Source organism: Oncorhynchus gorbuscha, linkage group LG17, assembly GCF_021184085.1.
Source record: "Oncorhynchus gorbuscha isolate QuinsamMale2020 ecotype Even-year linkage group LG17, OgorEven_v1.0, whole genome shotgun sequence".
Classification (NCBI taxonomy): Eukaryota; Metazoa; Chordata; class Actinopteri; order Salmoniformes; family Salmonidae; genus Oncorhynchus; species Oncorhynchus gorbuscha.
This window is the reverse complement of record NC_060189.1, coordinates 28,421,087-28,434,678: the sequence shown is the minus strand read 5'-3', so window position 1 is coordinate 28,434,678 and position 13,592 is coordinate 28,421,087. Positions and strand designations below refer to the sequence as shown.

Sequence of the window (13,592 nt, the reverse complement as noted above, 5' to 3'; positions counted from 1 at the left end):
GAGCTGCCCAATGACGCGAGCCTACCAGCCTACTAATAACTTTTTATGCTCGCTTCAAGGCAAGCAACACTGAAGCATGCATGAGAGCACCAGCTGTTCTGGATGACTGTGTGATCACGCTCTCGGTAGCCGATGTGAGCAAGACCTTTAAACAAGTCAACATTCACAAAGCCGTGGGGCCAGACGGATTACCAGGACGTGTACTCAAAGCATGTGCGGACCAACTGGCAAGTGTCTTCACTGTAATAGCTGCATGTTTCAAACAGACCACCATAGTCCCTGTGCCCAAGGAAGCGAAGGTAACATCCCTAAATGATTACCTCCTCGAAGCACTCACGTCGGTAGCCATGAAGTGCTTTGAAAGGCTGGTCATGGCTAACATCAACATGGCTCACATCAACACCATCATCACGGGAAACCCTAGACCCATTCCAATTCGCATACTGCCCCAAAAGATGATGGAATCTCAAATTCCCTCATTGCCCTTTCCCACCTGGAAAAAGGAACACTAAGATAAGGACCCTGGGACTTAAACACCTCCCTCTGTAGCTGGATCCTGGACTTCCTTACGGGCCGCCCCCCAGGTGGTAGGGTGGGCAAATACACATCTGCCACGCTGATCCTCAACACTGGGGCCCCTCTAGGGTGCGTGCTTAGTCTCCTCCTGTACTCCCTGTTCATCCACGACTGCGTGGCCAAACACGACTCCAACACCACCATTAAGTTTGCTGACGACCCAACAGTGGTAGGCCTGTTCACAGACAACGATGAGACAGCCTATTTGGAGGAGGTCAGAGACCTTACAGTGTGGTGCCAGGAAAACAACCCCTCCCTCAATGTGAGAAAGACAAAGTTTTTTATCGTGGACTAAAGGAAAAGGAGGGCCGAACAGGCCCCCATTAACATTGACAGGGCTGTAGTGGAGAGGGTCGAGAGTTTCAAGTTCCTTGGTGTCCACATCACCAACAAACAATCATGGTCCAGACACAACAAGACAGTTGTGAATAGGGCACGACAACACATTTTCGCCCTCAGGAGACTGAAAAGAATTGGCATCGGTCTCCAGATTTTCAAAAGTTTCTACAGCTGCACCATCGAGAACATCTTGATCGGTTGCATCACTGCCTGGTATGGCAACTGCTCGGCATCTGACCGTAAGGCGCTACAGAGGATAGTGCGTAAGGGCCAGTACATCACTGGGGCCAAGCTTCATGCCATCCAGGACCTAAATAATAGGCGGTCTCAGAGGAAGGCCCAAAAAATTGTTAAAGACTCCAGTCACCCAAATCATAGACTATTCAATCACATTTATTTATATAGCCCTTCGTACATCAGCTGATATCTCAAAGTGCTGTACAGAAACCCAGCCCAAAACCCCAAACAGCAAGCAATGCAGGTGTAGAAGCACAGTGACTAGGAAAAACTCCCTAGAAAGGCCAAAACCTAAGAGGAAACCTAGAGAGGAACCAGGCTATGTGAGGTGGCCAGTCCTCTTCTGGCTGTGCCGGGTGGAGATTATAACAGAACATGGCCAAGATGTTCAAATGTTCATAAATGACCAGCATGGCCCAATAATAATAAGGCAGAACAGTTGAAACTGGAGCAGCAGCACGGCCAGGTGGGGACAGCAAGGAGTCATCATGTCAGGTAGTCCTGAGGCATGGTCCTAGGGCTCAGGTCCTCCGAGAGAGAGAGAAGCCTGGGGGCCAACCCAGACAGGAAGATCACATCAGTGATTAGGCCTATGTGGTCTAAAAAGGAAGGAAAATACAATCATGAGGATTTACTTACATACACAATATACTGACACATTGACAGTGCATTGAGCAAACAAATTAACCCTCGCAATATCAACTATTTTCTACATTGTAGAATTATAGTGAATACCTAAACTATGAAATAACACATGAAATCTTTTAGTAACCAAAAAAGTGTTAAATCAAAAAATATTTGACATTCTTCAAAGTAGCCACCCTTTGCCTTGATGACAGCTTTGCACACTCTTGGCATTCTCTCAACCAGCTTCATGAGGTAGTCACTGCATTGCATTTCAATTAACAGGTGTGCCTTGTTACGAGTTAATTTGTGGAATTTCTTTCCCTAGTACGTTTGTGCCAATCTGTTGTGTTGTGACAAGGTAGGGGTGGTATACAGAAGATATCCCTTTTTGGTAAAGACCAAGTCCATATTAGGGCAAGAACAGCTCAAATAAACAAAGAGAAACGACAGTCCATCATTCCTTTAAGACATGGTCAGTCAACCAGGAAAAATGTCAAGCACTTTGAAAGTTTATTCAAGTGCAGTCGTAAAAACCATCAAGCGCTTTGATGAAACTAGCTCTCATAAGGACTGCCACAGGAAAGGAAGAACCAGAGTTACCTCAGCTGTAGAGGATAAGTTCATTACAGTTACCAGCCTCAGAATATGCAACCCAAATAAATGCTTCACGGGGTTCAAGTAACAGACACATCTCAACATCAACTGTTCAGAGGAGACTGCTTGAAATCAGGCCTTCATGGTCAGATTGCAAAGAAACCACTACTAAAGGACACCAATAAGGAGAAGAAACTTGCTTGGGCCAAGAAACATGAGCAATGGATATTAGGTTTAAATCTGTCCTTTGGTCTGATGAGTCCAAATTCGAGATTTTTGGTTCCAACCACTTTTGTAGGTGAGTGGATGATCTTGTGTGTTAAAAAACCAAAACAACTTTAAACCTTTATTTAACTAAGTCAGTTAAAAACAAATTCTTATTTACAATGACTGCCTCGAACAGTGGGTTAACTGCCTTGTTCAGGGGCAGAACGACAGGTTTTTACCTTGTCAGCTCGGGGATTCAGTCTTGCAACCTTTCGGTTACTTAACGCCAGGGTAGTGGGTTCGATTCCCGGGACCACCCATACGTAGAATGTATGCACACATGACTGTAAGTCGCTTTGGATAAAAGCGTCTGCTAAATGGCATATATTATTATTATTATTACTAGTCCAACGCTCTAACCACTAGGCTACCTGCCGCCCCTGTGTTTCCCACCGTGAAGCATGGAGGAGGAGGTGTGATGGTATGGGGCTGCTTTGCTGGTGACACTGTCAGTGATTTATTTAGTATTCAAGGCACACTTGACCACCATGGTTGCCAGAGCATTCTCCAGCGACATGCTATCCAATCTGGTTTGCGCTTAGTGGGACAATAATTTGTTTTTCATATGCGGGAACACCTTTAAGACTGTTGGAAAGCTTTCCAGGTGAAGCTGGTTGAGAGAATGCCAAGAGTGTGCAAAGCTGTCATCAAGGCAAAGGGTGGCTACTTTGAAGAATAAAACATGTAACACTTTTTTTGGCTACTAAATGATTCCATGTGTTATTTCATAGTTTGTCTTCACTATTATTCTACAATGTAGAAAATAGTAAAAATCAAAACCTTTTTTGAGTAGGTGTGTCCCCAAACTTTTCACTGGTAGTGTGTGTGAATACACCGTTCCAGTATTCAGGGCAGAGCTCCACCTGTTTAGAAAAAAATATTTATATTTTTTTTGCTCAACAGGTGGAGCTCTGCCCTGAATGATGGGTCACCACTGGCTTTTGAACATATGTATATAATGGTGTTATTAAAAAACCAATCAAGTGCTGACTTCGACTTCTTTATAAGTTCATTGTGATATTCATGAATTGTATATTTGGATAAACTAGCTTCAGTCTTACACCAACTCCCTGCATAATTTGTTTTAGCGGTATCCTTTAAACAAATGTTGGCAAGTATACGTGTTTTAACAAAATGGTAGATTAGGGTTGATGGGAGTAAAATACATTTTGTCTGTAAAATGTATGTAGTATGTATAAGACGGAAGTAGAAGCCCAAGTGTTGTTGTCCATTAGTTTTATCTAATTAAGGGAGGGCTAGGGGAACATAAAAGGAAAATATATAAAACAAATAGTGTGTATAGTGCCTTTGAAATGTATTCAAACCTATTGACTCTTTCCACATATTGTTACGTTACAGCCTTTATTTAAATTATATTTTTTCCTCAATCTACACACAATACCCATAATGACAAAGTGAAAACAGGTTGTTTGAAATTGTTGAAAATGTATTAAATATAACACCTTAATTACATAAATATTCAGACCTTTTGCTATGAGATTGGAAATTGAGCTCAGGTGCATCCTGTTTCCATTGATCATCCTTTATGTTTCTACAACTTCATTAACCTGTGGTTAATTCAATTGATTGGACATGATTTGGAAAGACACACCTGTCTATATAAGGTCCCACAGTTGACAGTGCATGTCAGCAACAACATGTATTCAGCATTGAAGGTCCCCAAGAAGTGGCAGAACACTGGCTTCCATTATTCTTAAATGGAAGCTGTTTGGAACCACCAAAACTTTTCCAAGAGCTGGCCACCCGGTAAAACTGAGCAATCGGGGGAGAAAAGCCTTGGTCAGGGAGGTGACCAAGAACCTGATGCTCACTCTGACAGAGCTTCAGAGTTCTTCTGTGGAGATGGGAGAACATTCCAGAAGGACAACCATCTCTGCAGCACTCTAAAAATCAGGCCTTTATTGTACAGTGGCCAGACGGAAGGCACTCTTCAGTAAAGGCACATGACAGCCCCCTTGGCGTTTTCCAAAAGGCACCTAAAGACTCAGACCATGAGAAACAAGATTCTCTGGTCTGATGGGGTATTTCCTCCAGACAAGATGCTTGGATTTCAGGCCAAAGAGTTTCATCAGACTAGAGAATCTTGTTCCTCATGGTCTGAGAGTCCTTTAGGTGCCTTTTGTTAAACTCCAAGCGGAGTGCTCAGTTTGTTTTGGCGGCCAGCTCCAGGAAGAGAGCAGGTTCAGTCAACCAATGACGACATTGGATGAATTCTGTAGGCGCGAAAAAATTTAAATACAGCCATAGTGCATAATTTTGTCTGAAACATCCTCTCATAAATATGTAAGGAGACTGAAAAAACACCCCAAATAATGTCTAGCGGAGAAGTTTCTCTGATATGACCCATTTACATTTACATTTAAGTCATTTAGCAGACGCTCTTATCCAGAGCGACTTACAAATTGGTGCATTCACCTTATGACATCCAGTGGAACAGTCACTTTACAATAGTGCATCTAAAACTTAAGGGGGGTGAGAGGGATTACTTATCCTATCCTAGGTATTCCTTAAAGAGGTGGGGTTTCAGGTGTCTCCGGAAGGTGGTGATTGACTCCGCTGTCCTGGCGTCGTGAGGGAGTTTGTTCCACCATTGGGGGGCCAGGGCAGCGAACAGTTTTGACTGGGCTGAGCGGGAGCTGTACTTCCTCAGTGGTAGGGAGGCGAGCAGGCCAGAGGTGGATGAACGCAGTGCCCTTGTTTGGGTGTAGGGCCTGATCAGAGCCTGGAGGTACTGAGGTGCCGTTCCCCTCACAGCTCCGTAGGCAAGCACCATGGTCTTGTAGCGGATGCGAGCTTCAACTGGAAGCCAGTGGAGAGAACGGAGGAGCGGGGTGACGTGAGAGAACTTGACCCATTTTATACATACAAATGTATAGGTAAATAACCAATCACCGCCGTCCTTTAGGATCGCACATTCAGCAAGTCAGCAGCAGAGGGAGTTGCCTTTTGAATCCATTTTCCACATTCACTGTGTTGGTGGTGCTCATCAATTGATCATACCTTCAGAATTACGAAAGAGCATACTCTGGATACACTGAAATGTGATGTACTTGTAGAGTATTTTGCGACAAACAATGTCTTAAAATAAGCTAAATCTACAAGGGTAGTAATAAAATATGTTATGTTGGATAAATTCATGTGAAATATTTTATTTCAGGATCAAGACATACTCCATATTTTAGAGCACACTATAAGGACTATAATGACACCAAGATGTCTATCATGCACGGTTTACAGAGCATAGGGTCTTACAGTAGGTATGTCCAGGTCTAAAAAGGGCATACAATGGCCACTTTCATCATGACATTTTTTTGTTGATACAAATGTAAAAACCATGTCAAACAATCTTCCTCCCAATTAAGAATGAAAATTGCAGGCTTATTTGGCATGGAATTGCACTATAGACATTTGATGTACACATATTGTACTGAATCAAACGCTGCTGAATGTAGACACTTTGGTTCGCTCTTGTCCGTCTCTAGACCTGATCGGGGACTGGGCCAGTGACGGTGCCCCGGATATCTACTCTTTTGTCCCTTACGCCTGGAAGTTCAAGGTTGTCTTCCACCAGTTTGAGATGCTCTGGGCTGCCAACCAGCACAACTGGATCGACTGCTCCACTAAGCAACAGGAGAATGGTGAGACAGATGTTGGAATTAAATGATGAACTAACTCAAGAATTCGCAAGGAGTGAACTTAACATTGTATGTAGTGAACATATACAATTTGCCTGCACTTTTGATGCACATCAGAATCGAAATGATTAACGTTTTACTGATATTGTATAACCCTTTGTCTTTCAGTGTATCTGGCTGCTTGTGGGGAGACTTTGAACATTGATTTCACGTTGCCTTTTAATGAGTATGTCCCTACCACCTGCAATACAAGGTTCTGTCTGAGGGTGAGTACAGTAGCTAATAGCAGATGGAATTTTTCAAGATCATTTCATGTAAGGAGTACCCTTACAGTACTTCCCGATGTGGGCACGTATATGTCTGTGTCTCTGTGTTAATCCCAGGCTGAAGACACAGACTTACGGCTCTCCCTGCCAGACTGCCACCCCAGCAGGTACCCACTGCTCACCCTGGCCAAGGACTACCAGAATAGCAAGTTGCCACCTGACATGTGCATGCCTGGGGAGAGCCAGGGCCAGAGTCATGGCGGCCCTCCCAAACTCAACAAGTCCGGCTGGAGGAACATCACCCACGCAGAGTGAGTCAGACCCACTAACACTTTAATTAACGGTATTCCACCAGTATTTAGCCATCATTTACTAGGAAACTGTGTGGTAGAGGTGCTAGGGCTGTTGCGGTGATTGTATTACCACGACACCAACAGTCGGAAGTCATGACCACTGTAAACACAGTAATCTCTTATGTACTTTGGATACACATTACTGGTACCCAACTCGCTAACAATCCTCAGAGTGCTAATAGCCTCATACTCAGGGCACTATTGTCCCTCTAACCACTCTGACAGCAATGCAAATGCAATTGAAAATCACATTAAACACTTATCAAAACAGTATGTTCTTTTAAAACTCACCTCACTGTGATTGATGAATTTGAAGAAAGAAGTTCAACAACAGGTTGTAACAGTGAAAAACACGGTTGTTGTGGATGTTGTTTCAAAGCCTAACAACGAAATGGACAGTGCTTTCTAAGGTGATGATTAATTCAAACCACCCATATGCATATTAGATCTTGTGCATAAATATAGGCCTATATATGAGCCCAAGCCTGAGAAGAAAAAAAAACTGAATTAAAATAATGATTGTGCCTTTATACAATACATAGCCTACTGCAAATTACACATGGCAGAAAATGTTTTATAAACAAATACTGATTTATATAATAATAATAATATAAGATAGTATCTTTGGTATATTAGCCTAAATTTAAACAAATTCAGATTTAACCTACAATTAGTGAAATTGTATTTGATTTTGAATAGCATAGTAATAGGGATTTTTTTTTAAAATAGTTTCATAATTCATATGAAAATATTAGTATATTAGTATTGACTGACAGTGGTCTCAGGACAATTTGTGTTTGAAGAAGTCATCCATCCTGTTTTTGATATTTTTTTATTTTATTTTGTATAGTGCAGTAGAGTTCTTAAGCTATTTAGAATGGTATCATGTTGGGGGTTAAGACAATGGGATGATTATGTTAGGTGTTCCGGGAAAGCACATTTTTAGAAAGTGTGTCACTTTGACAATACTCACCCTATAAAATAATGGCATGGGACTTTTAAGCAGACCTTGTCTGCTAAATGAACAAACCAACAGCCTATGGGATGGCACATAGCCAGATAACATACCGTAGGACAACTAATTTTCTGTTCTTCTGAAATACATTTTCTTTAGACCTAAAATAAATAATGGCGTTATTGTGATGGTGTATATTCAATTGATTTATAATAGTTTTTTAAATGTAGATGTTCCAAAGCCGTGCATGCAGCTTGTATGCGTGGAGGCCTGGAGATGCTAAATGCGTTTATGTTCATTAACGGTCAATTACTGTGATACAATAACCGTCTGACAAAATTTAATGTCAACCACAGCCCTTTGTGGTGCTTGTTTCACTGTATAAACAAGTAAATAATTATTACTATGTAATTACCATTTCACTATGCCATTTGTTCCTTGTGCTTCAGAGCTGGCTGGGTGGACTGTTGGACCGTCCCAAACTTCCTGCTCATCATTGATTACACCTGGCACCCCATCTACCCCCAGAAGGCAGACAAACAGCTCAAGCAGTCCTGTGAGCAGATTCCTAAGATGTTTAACTTCATTTGCGTTTATATGTTCCTGCTCTGTACTTCTACGTGAGTGTTTCTCTGTCCCTGCAGTGTCGGAGATGGAGGATGCCATGTTGTCGTCCTTGCGCCCCCCTGAGCACTCGTCTGTGCCCCACCCGCCACCACCTCGCAGCTCTGCCCACAACAGCAGGGTGACCACAGATCCCTCTGAGCTGCCCCCTGACAGGCTCCATGTGGAGATAGAGATGTCCCCCGACTCCCAGATCATCCTTTACGGGCCCCTGCTCAAGGCCCTCGTCTCCATCAAGGTACAGTCAGGGAGACAACATACAGCACAGGAAACTGTGCAGACTCATAGACATCCAGAAAAAAATGTGAGATTTGAGGAAAACATTTGAGTGACGTGTACATTCTTCAAATCAAGGATTCAGCCCTTTGGTTAGAAAATGTCACAAGATTTAACCCTCCACACATCCCTCTCCCCATTCTGTAGGAGAACTACTTTGGTGAGGACGACATGTACACAGACTTTGAGGAGGCGGTGTCCAGCCCTGTGCTGTCCTCCCTGTCCACCTCCTCCACCCTGGGTTGGTCTCCACTGGGCCTGGACGATGACGGGAGGGATGGTGCCACCCTCCACCCCCTGGCCCTGCGTCCCTGGGAAATCACCGTCCTCATCAACCTCTACAAGGTGCACGGACGCCTGCCCATGGTAAGTCCATCCCCACCTACCCCTGCAACAACCAGCAATCTTTATCAGCAACTAACACATTATGTTGTCTACCAGCGCCACTTTGTACCAGTTGTACCAGTGCTGGAGATGCCCCTTAATCCAGACATTCTTCTAACTCTCTCTCTCCACGTGTGTCTGGACAGCACTGCGGCAGCGACAGTCCTGAAGCCCCCTCGGGGTTCCTAGAGAAGCTGTGTTTTGAGATGAAAAAGGGCTACAAAGAGACCATGCTCCAGCTTGTGCTCTCACCGGCTCACATATTCATCAGTGACAACTACCAGGTGAGTCAATCATAATCGAAAGGAAACGAGCTTTAGTGATACATTCATACAAGAGTCCTCATATTTCACTTCAAGGCGTGCACTTGTTCATGTTGACAAGGATTTAAAAGCACTGGATTGATGTAGACATGGCGCAGAACATGGTTTATGATTGTATGCTTAGCAGTAGCCATGGGTTTGTTATTACTGGAGCCTCAGAGCTAAGAGATTTACCTGAAATGCTCTGGTTGGTAATCTCTTCCCTCATGCAATTATCTGCAGAACTGAGTTCTGCTGAGAATAATAGGCTGCAACATTTTTGTTGTGGGTATGTGGCTCAATGTTTTGAGAGTACTGTGAATGTAGATCAACTGGCTGAATCAAATAGACACTTTTTACCTATTAGCAATGCACATCGCACAATACTACCATTTGACTGTCAAACTGTAGGAACTAACCATTCTAAGAGGTTGTTTTGTGCTTTCACAAGATTGTATGCATGTGATGGATGTATGATAGATGTGCATGCATAATGTCTGGATGTTTGTGTGATGCGTGTATATGCATATAGGAAGCTAATCCCACCTGTCTTTAGGCCCCAACAAGTTTATTATTATTACTAGCACTGTAATGCGATTAAAATAAGGAATATAATTAATGGCATTATTCACAATTTTTGAATTTGCTAAAATGTGCCAAAAACTACTTATAGGCAATCTGTTTTGATTGTAAGGGAAATAAACACTAAATACTCTTCATCAGAACCTTTTAATGGTATTTTCAACATAAACAACACAAAAGTCACTGACATACAATATAGCCAGTGGTGGAAGAAGTAAATATACCTTAATAGAAAATGACTCAAGTAAAAGTCACCCAGTAAAATACTTGAGTTAAAGTCTAAAAGTATTTGATTTTAAATATACTTAAGTAACAAAATTAAATGGAATTGCTAAAATGTACTTAAATATCAAAGTCAAAGTAAATGTATAAATAATTTCAAATTCCTTATATTAAGCAAACCAGACGGGACAATTTTCTCAATTTTTTTTTTTTTGACGGATAGCAGGGGCACACTCCAACACTCAAACATAATTTACAAACAAAACATTTGTGTTTAGTGAGTCCGCCAGATCAGAGGCAGTAGGGTTGAATGACCAGGGATGTTCTCTTGATAAGTGTGTGAATTGGACCATTTTCCTGTCAATGTACTTTTTAGGTGTCAATGAAAATGTATGGAGTAAAAAGTACATTATTTTCTTTAGTTATGTATTGAAGTAAAAGTTACGTTTGGCAAAAATATAAATAGTAAACTACAGATACCCCCAAAAACTACTTAAGCAGTACCTAAAGTATTTTTACTTAAGTACTTTACACCACAGCATATAGCTAGCTATTAATGCTCCCAATGTTTAAGTAGGCCTACTCCATCTTGTTCTTGAAGTTTAACACTTGCATGAACACACAAGTTGTTAAACATTCAGGGTTGACTTTAGGGAAAAATAAGGTTTTAAACCTGTTCAACAATGTTATCAATTCTACAGAAGTTGAATCAGCCATGGCACTGTAAACATTATTTTGATTAGCTAGCTAGCTAACATTAGCATAAATAGCTAGCTGCTTCTGTACAAATGATGCTTTTCCTGTTATCTAAAGAGAGGCCTAGGAATGTATTTATGGTTGAACTTTTTCCTTCAAATGGTTGCTCAAAGCTGTGTGCATAGTGGATGTTTAAGCACCACAGTAGCACCACAGTAGAGATAGAAAGCGCTACAGAGATGGAGTGCACACTGTAAGCAGCACAGAGCGTGTTGTGTGTTGCACTTAAAAGGTTTTGTGTGGAAACGTGTTCGCTTAAGCGTGTGGTGAAGAAATGGAGATGTGATTAATGCGTTAAGACGTTAACTTTGACAGCCTAATTATTACCTATGTCCACACAGCGGCCCACATCTGATGGTGTTCTGAGGGACGGCCACCTGAGTCTGTCTGGTCTGCAGATGCGTGCCCATGCCATGTTCTCAGCCCAGGGCCTGCCTCTAGGCACAGACACCCTGGAGTACGCCTGGCTCATAGACATGCAAGCCGGGGCCCTCACTGGGAGAGTCACCATGCCACAGGTCTGTCTACACTGTTGTTCTCTCTGTGTGTGTCTGTGTGTATATCTAATGAATGTGTTGTTCCTCAGCTGGCCAGTGTGATGGAGTGGGGCGAGACATACATGTTTCACGTCTTCTCCCGGGAGTTCCAGCTGGAACAGCCTAAGCCCTCTGTCATCTGCCAGCATGGGGTGGACCGCCGTGTGTGTGACTCCAAGGTAACACTTAGACACTTTCCCACTTTCACATACTAGAGAATCTGTAGTCTGCTGGTTTTCTGGTTTTCTATATTTGTGTAAAAAATATAAGACCGTAATAAACCAGTGTAACTATTCTGTTCTCTTCTCTTGTAGATGGCCTGCCTGCCTGGACACTGCCGGACTTCTGAGGAGCTCAAGTACACCATGACCCGTCTGGCTGTGGATGGGGCCGACCTCTTCATAGTGGAGCACAGCTGTGCAGCCAACATCAAGGTAATTCTTACTCTAGAACAAAATGTTTAACGTTAGGGGGTACTTGACAGGACTCAACATTAACGATTATCCTCATGGCAGGGACAAGTAAAAAAATACATTTAAAAAAGTCAGACAAGAAGAATACAGATTTAAGTTGTCCAAATGGACAAGTAAAAAAATATCCCCCGAAAATCACAATATCAAACAATTACACCAATCAGAATTGGATCAGAGAGGCCAACATTGGATTAATATTCAAATGAATGTTTCATGTAGGCCTACATAAATAAAAAAGCTCACATGTCAAAGTGTAGGTGATATGCATATTAATTACAGCCACCTGTCCAAACCGATGCTGACCTGGAGGCGGCAGAAAATGTAGCCAAAGGTTAATGAGACTTTTAATTACATAAATAATGTACCTTCAGAAAGTATTCATACACCTTGACTTATTTCACATAATTTTGTTACAGCCTAATTTCAAAATGGATTAAAAAATATATATATTTATAATCTCACCCATCTACAAAAAATACCCCATAATGACAAAGTGAAAACTTGTTTAGAGAAATTTTAGCAAATGTATTGAAAATTAAATACGGAAGTATCTCATTTTCATAAATATTAGGTTATTGTCCTGCTGAAAGGTTAATTAATTCCCCAGTGTCTGGTGGAAAGCAGACTGAACCACGTATTCCTCAAGGATTTGCATGTTCTGTTTAAAAAAAAATCCTGATAAACTCCCCAGTACTTAACGATTACAAGCATACCCATAACATGATGCAGCCACCACTATACATGAGGCATTGGAAAACCTTTTGTGGTCAAATCTGTATTTGAAATTCACTGCTCGACTGAGAGACCTGTATGTGTGGTGTACAGAGATGAGACAGTCATTCAAAAATTAGGTTAAACACTATTATTGCACACAGAGTGAGTCCATGCAACTTATTATGTTACTTGTTATCAAATATTTACTCCTGAACTTATTTAGGCTTGCCATAAAAAAGGGGATGAATACTTATTAACTCAAGACATTTCAGCTTTTCATTTTGAATCAATTTGTAAAAATGTCTTAAAACATAATTCAATTTTGACATGGATATTGTGTGTAGGTCAGTAACAATTCAATCCAATTTAATACATTTTTAATTTCGGCTAACGCAACAAAACAACAAAAGTCAAGGGGTGTGAATACTTTCTGAAGGCACTGTAAAGACATTGAAATCAGCATTTTTCTCTTGTTCTATTGGTTTTCAAATCAACATTCTTTTATTGTCCGGCAGCCAAAGGAATAATCCTAGTCATATTAGTAACCCATGCTAGTTGATGCATCTTTAGATCTCCCCTCTTTCTTTATTTCTAACTGATATTTTCATCTGTCACATGGATCCACTCACACGTGCGGTGTGCTTTTGAGAACAGTGTTTTCCCGCTAATTGCATTTTGGAATATTTGCGCATAGCCTACAGCCATGTGCACATTGTTGAGCTTATATTATAAAGAAATAAAACTTTATCAACATCTTAAGCTAAACGGTCTGATCTGTTGCATCATTGCTTTAAAAATAAAACAAATGATGTGCACTGTTTGTATGGATCTGTGTCCCAGAGTCTGTTTTGAA

At 41.6% G+C, this 13,592-nt stretch overlaps 1 protein-coding gene across 12 annotated transcripts in view; it reads left to right on the top strand.

Moving 5' to 3' along the window:
• kiaa1109 (KIAA1109 ortholog) overlaps positions 1–13,592 on the top strand; it is a 123,119-nt gene that overhangs the window by 26,345 nt on the left and 83,182 nt on the right. For all 12 annotated transcript variants that reach the window (XM_046308936.1, XM_046308933.1, XM_046308934.1 and 9 more), the window contains exons 14-23: positions 6,144–6,299; positions 6,465–6,562; positions 6,680–6,873; positions 8,320–8,426; positions 8,515–8,732; positions 8,918–9,136; positions 9,301–9,438; positions 11,358–11,534; positions 11,603–11,731; positions 11,867–11,986. In XM_046308936.1, coding sequence (XP_046164892.1) covers positions 6,144–6,299; positions 6,465–6,562; positions 6,680–6,873; positions 8,320–8,426; positions 8,515–8,732; positions 8,918–9,136; positions 9,301–9,438; positions 11,358–11,534; positions 11,603–11,731; positions 11,867–11,986 — 1,556 coding nt within the window. The remainder of the gene's footprint in view (positions 1–6,143; positions 6,300–6,464; positions 6,563–6,679; positions 6,874–8,319; positions 8,427–8,514; positions 8,733–8,917; positions 9,137–9,300; positions 9,439–11,357; positions 11,535–11,602; positions 11,732–11,866; positions 11,987–13,592) is intronic.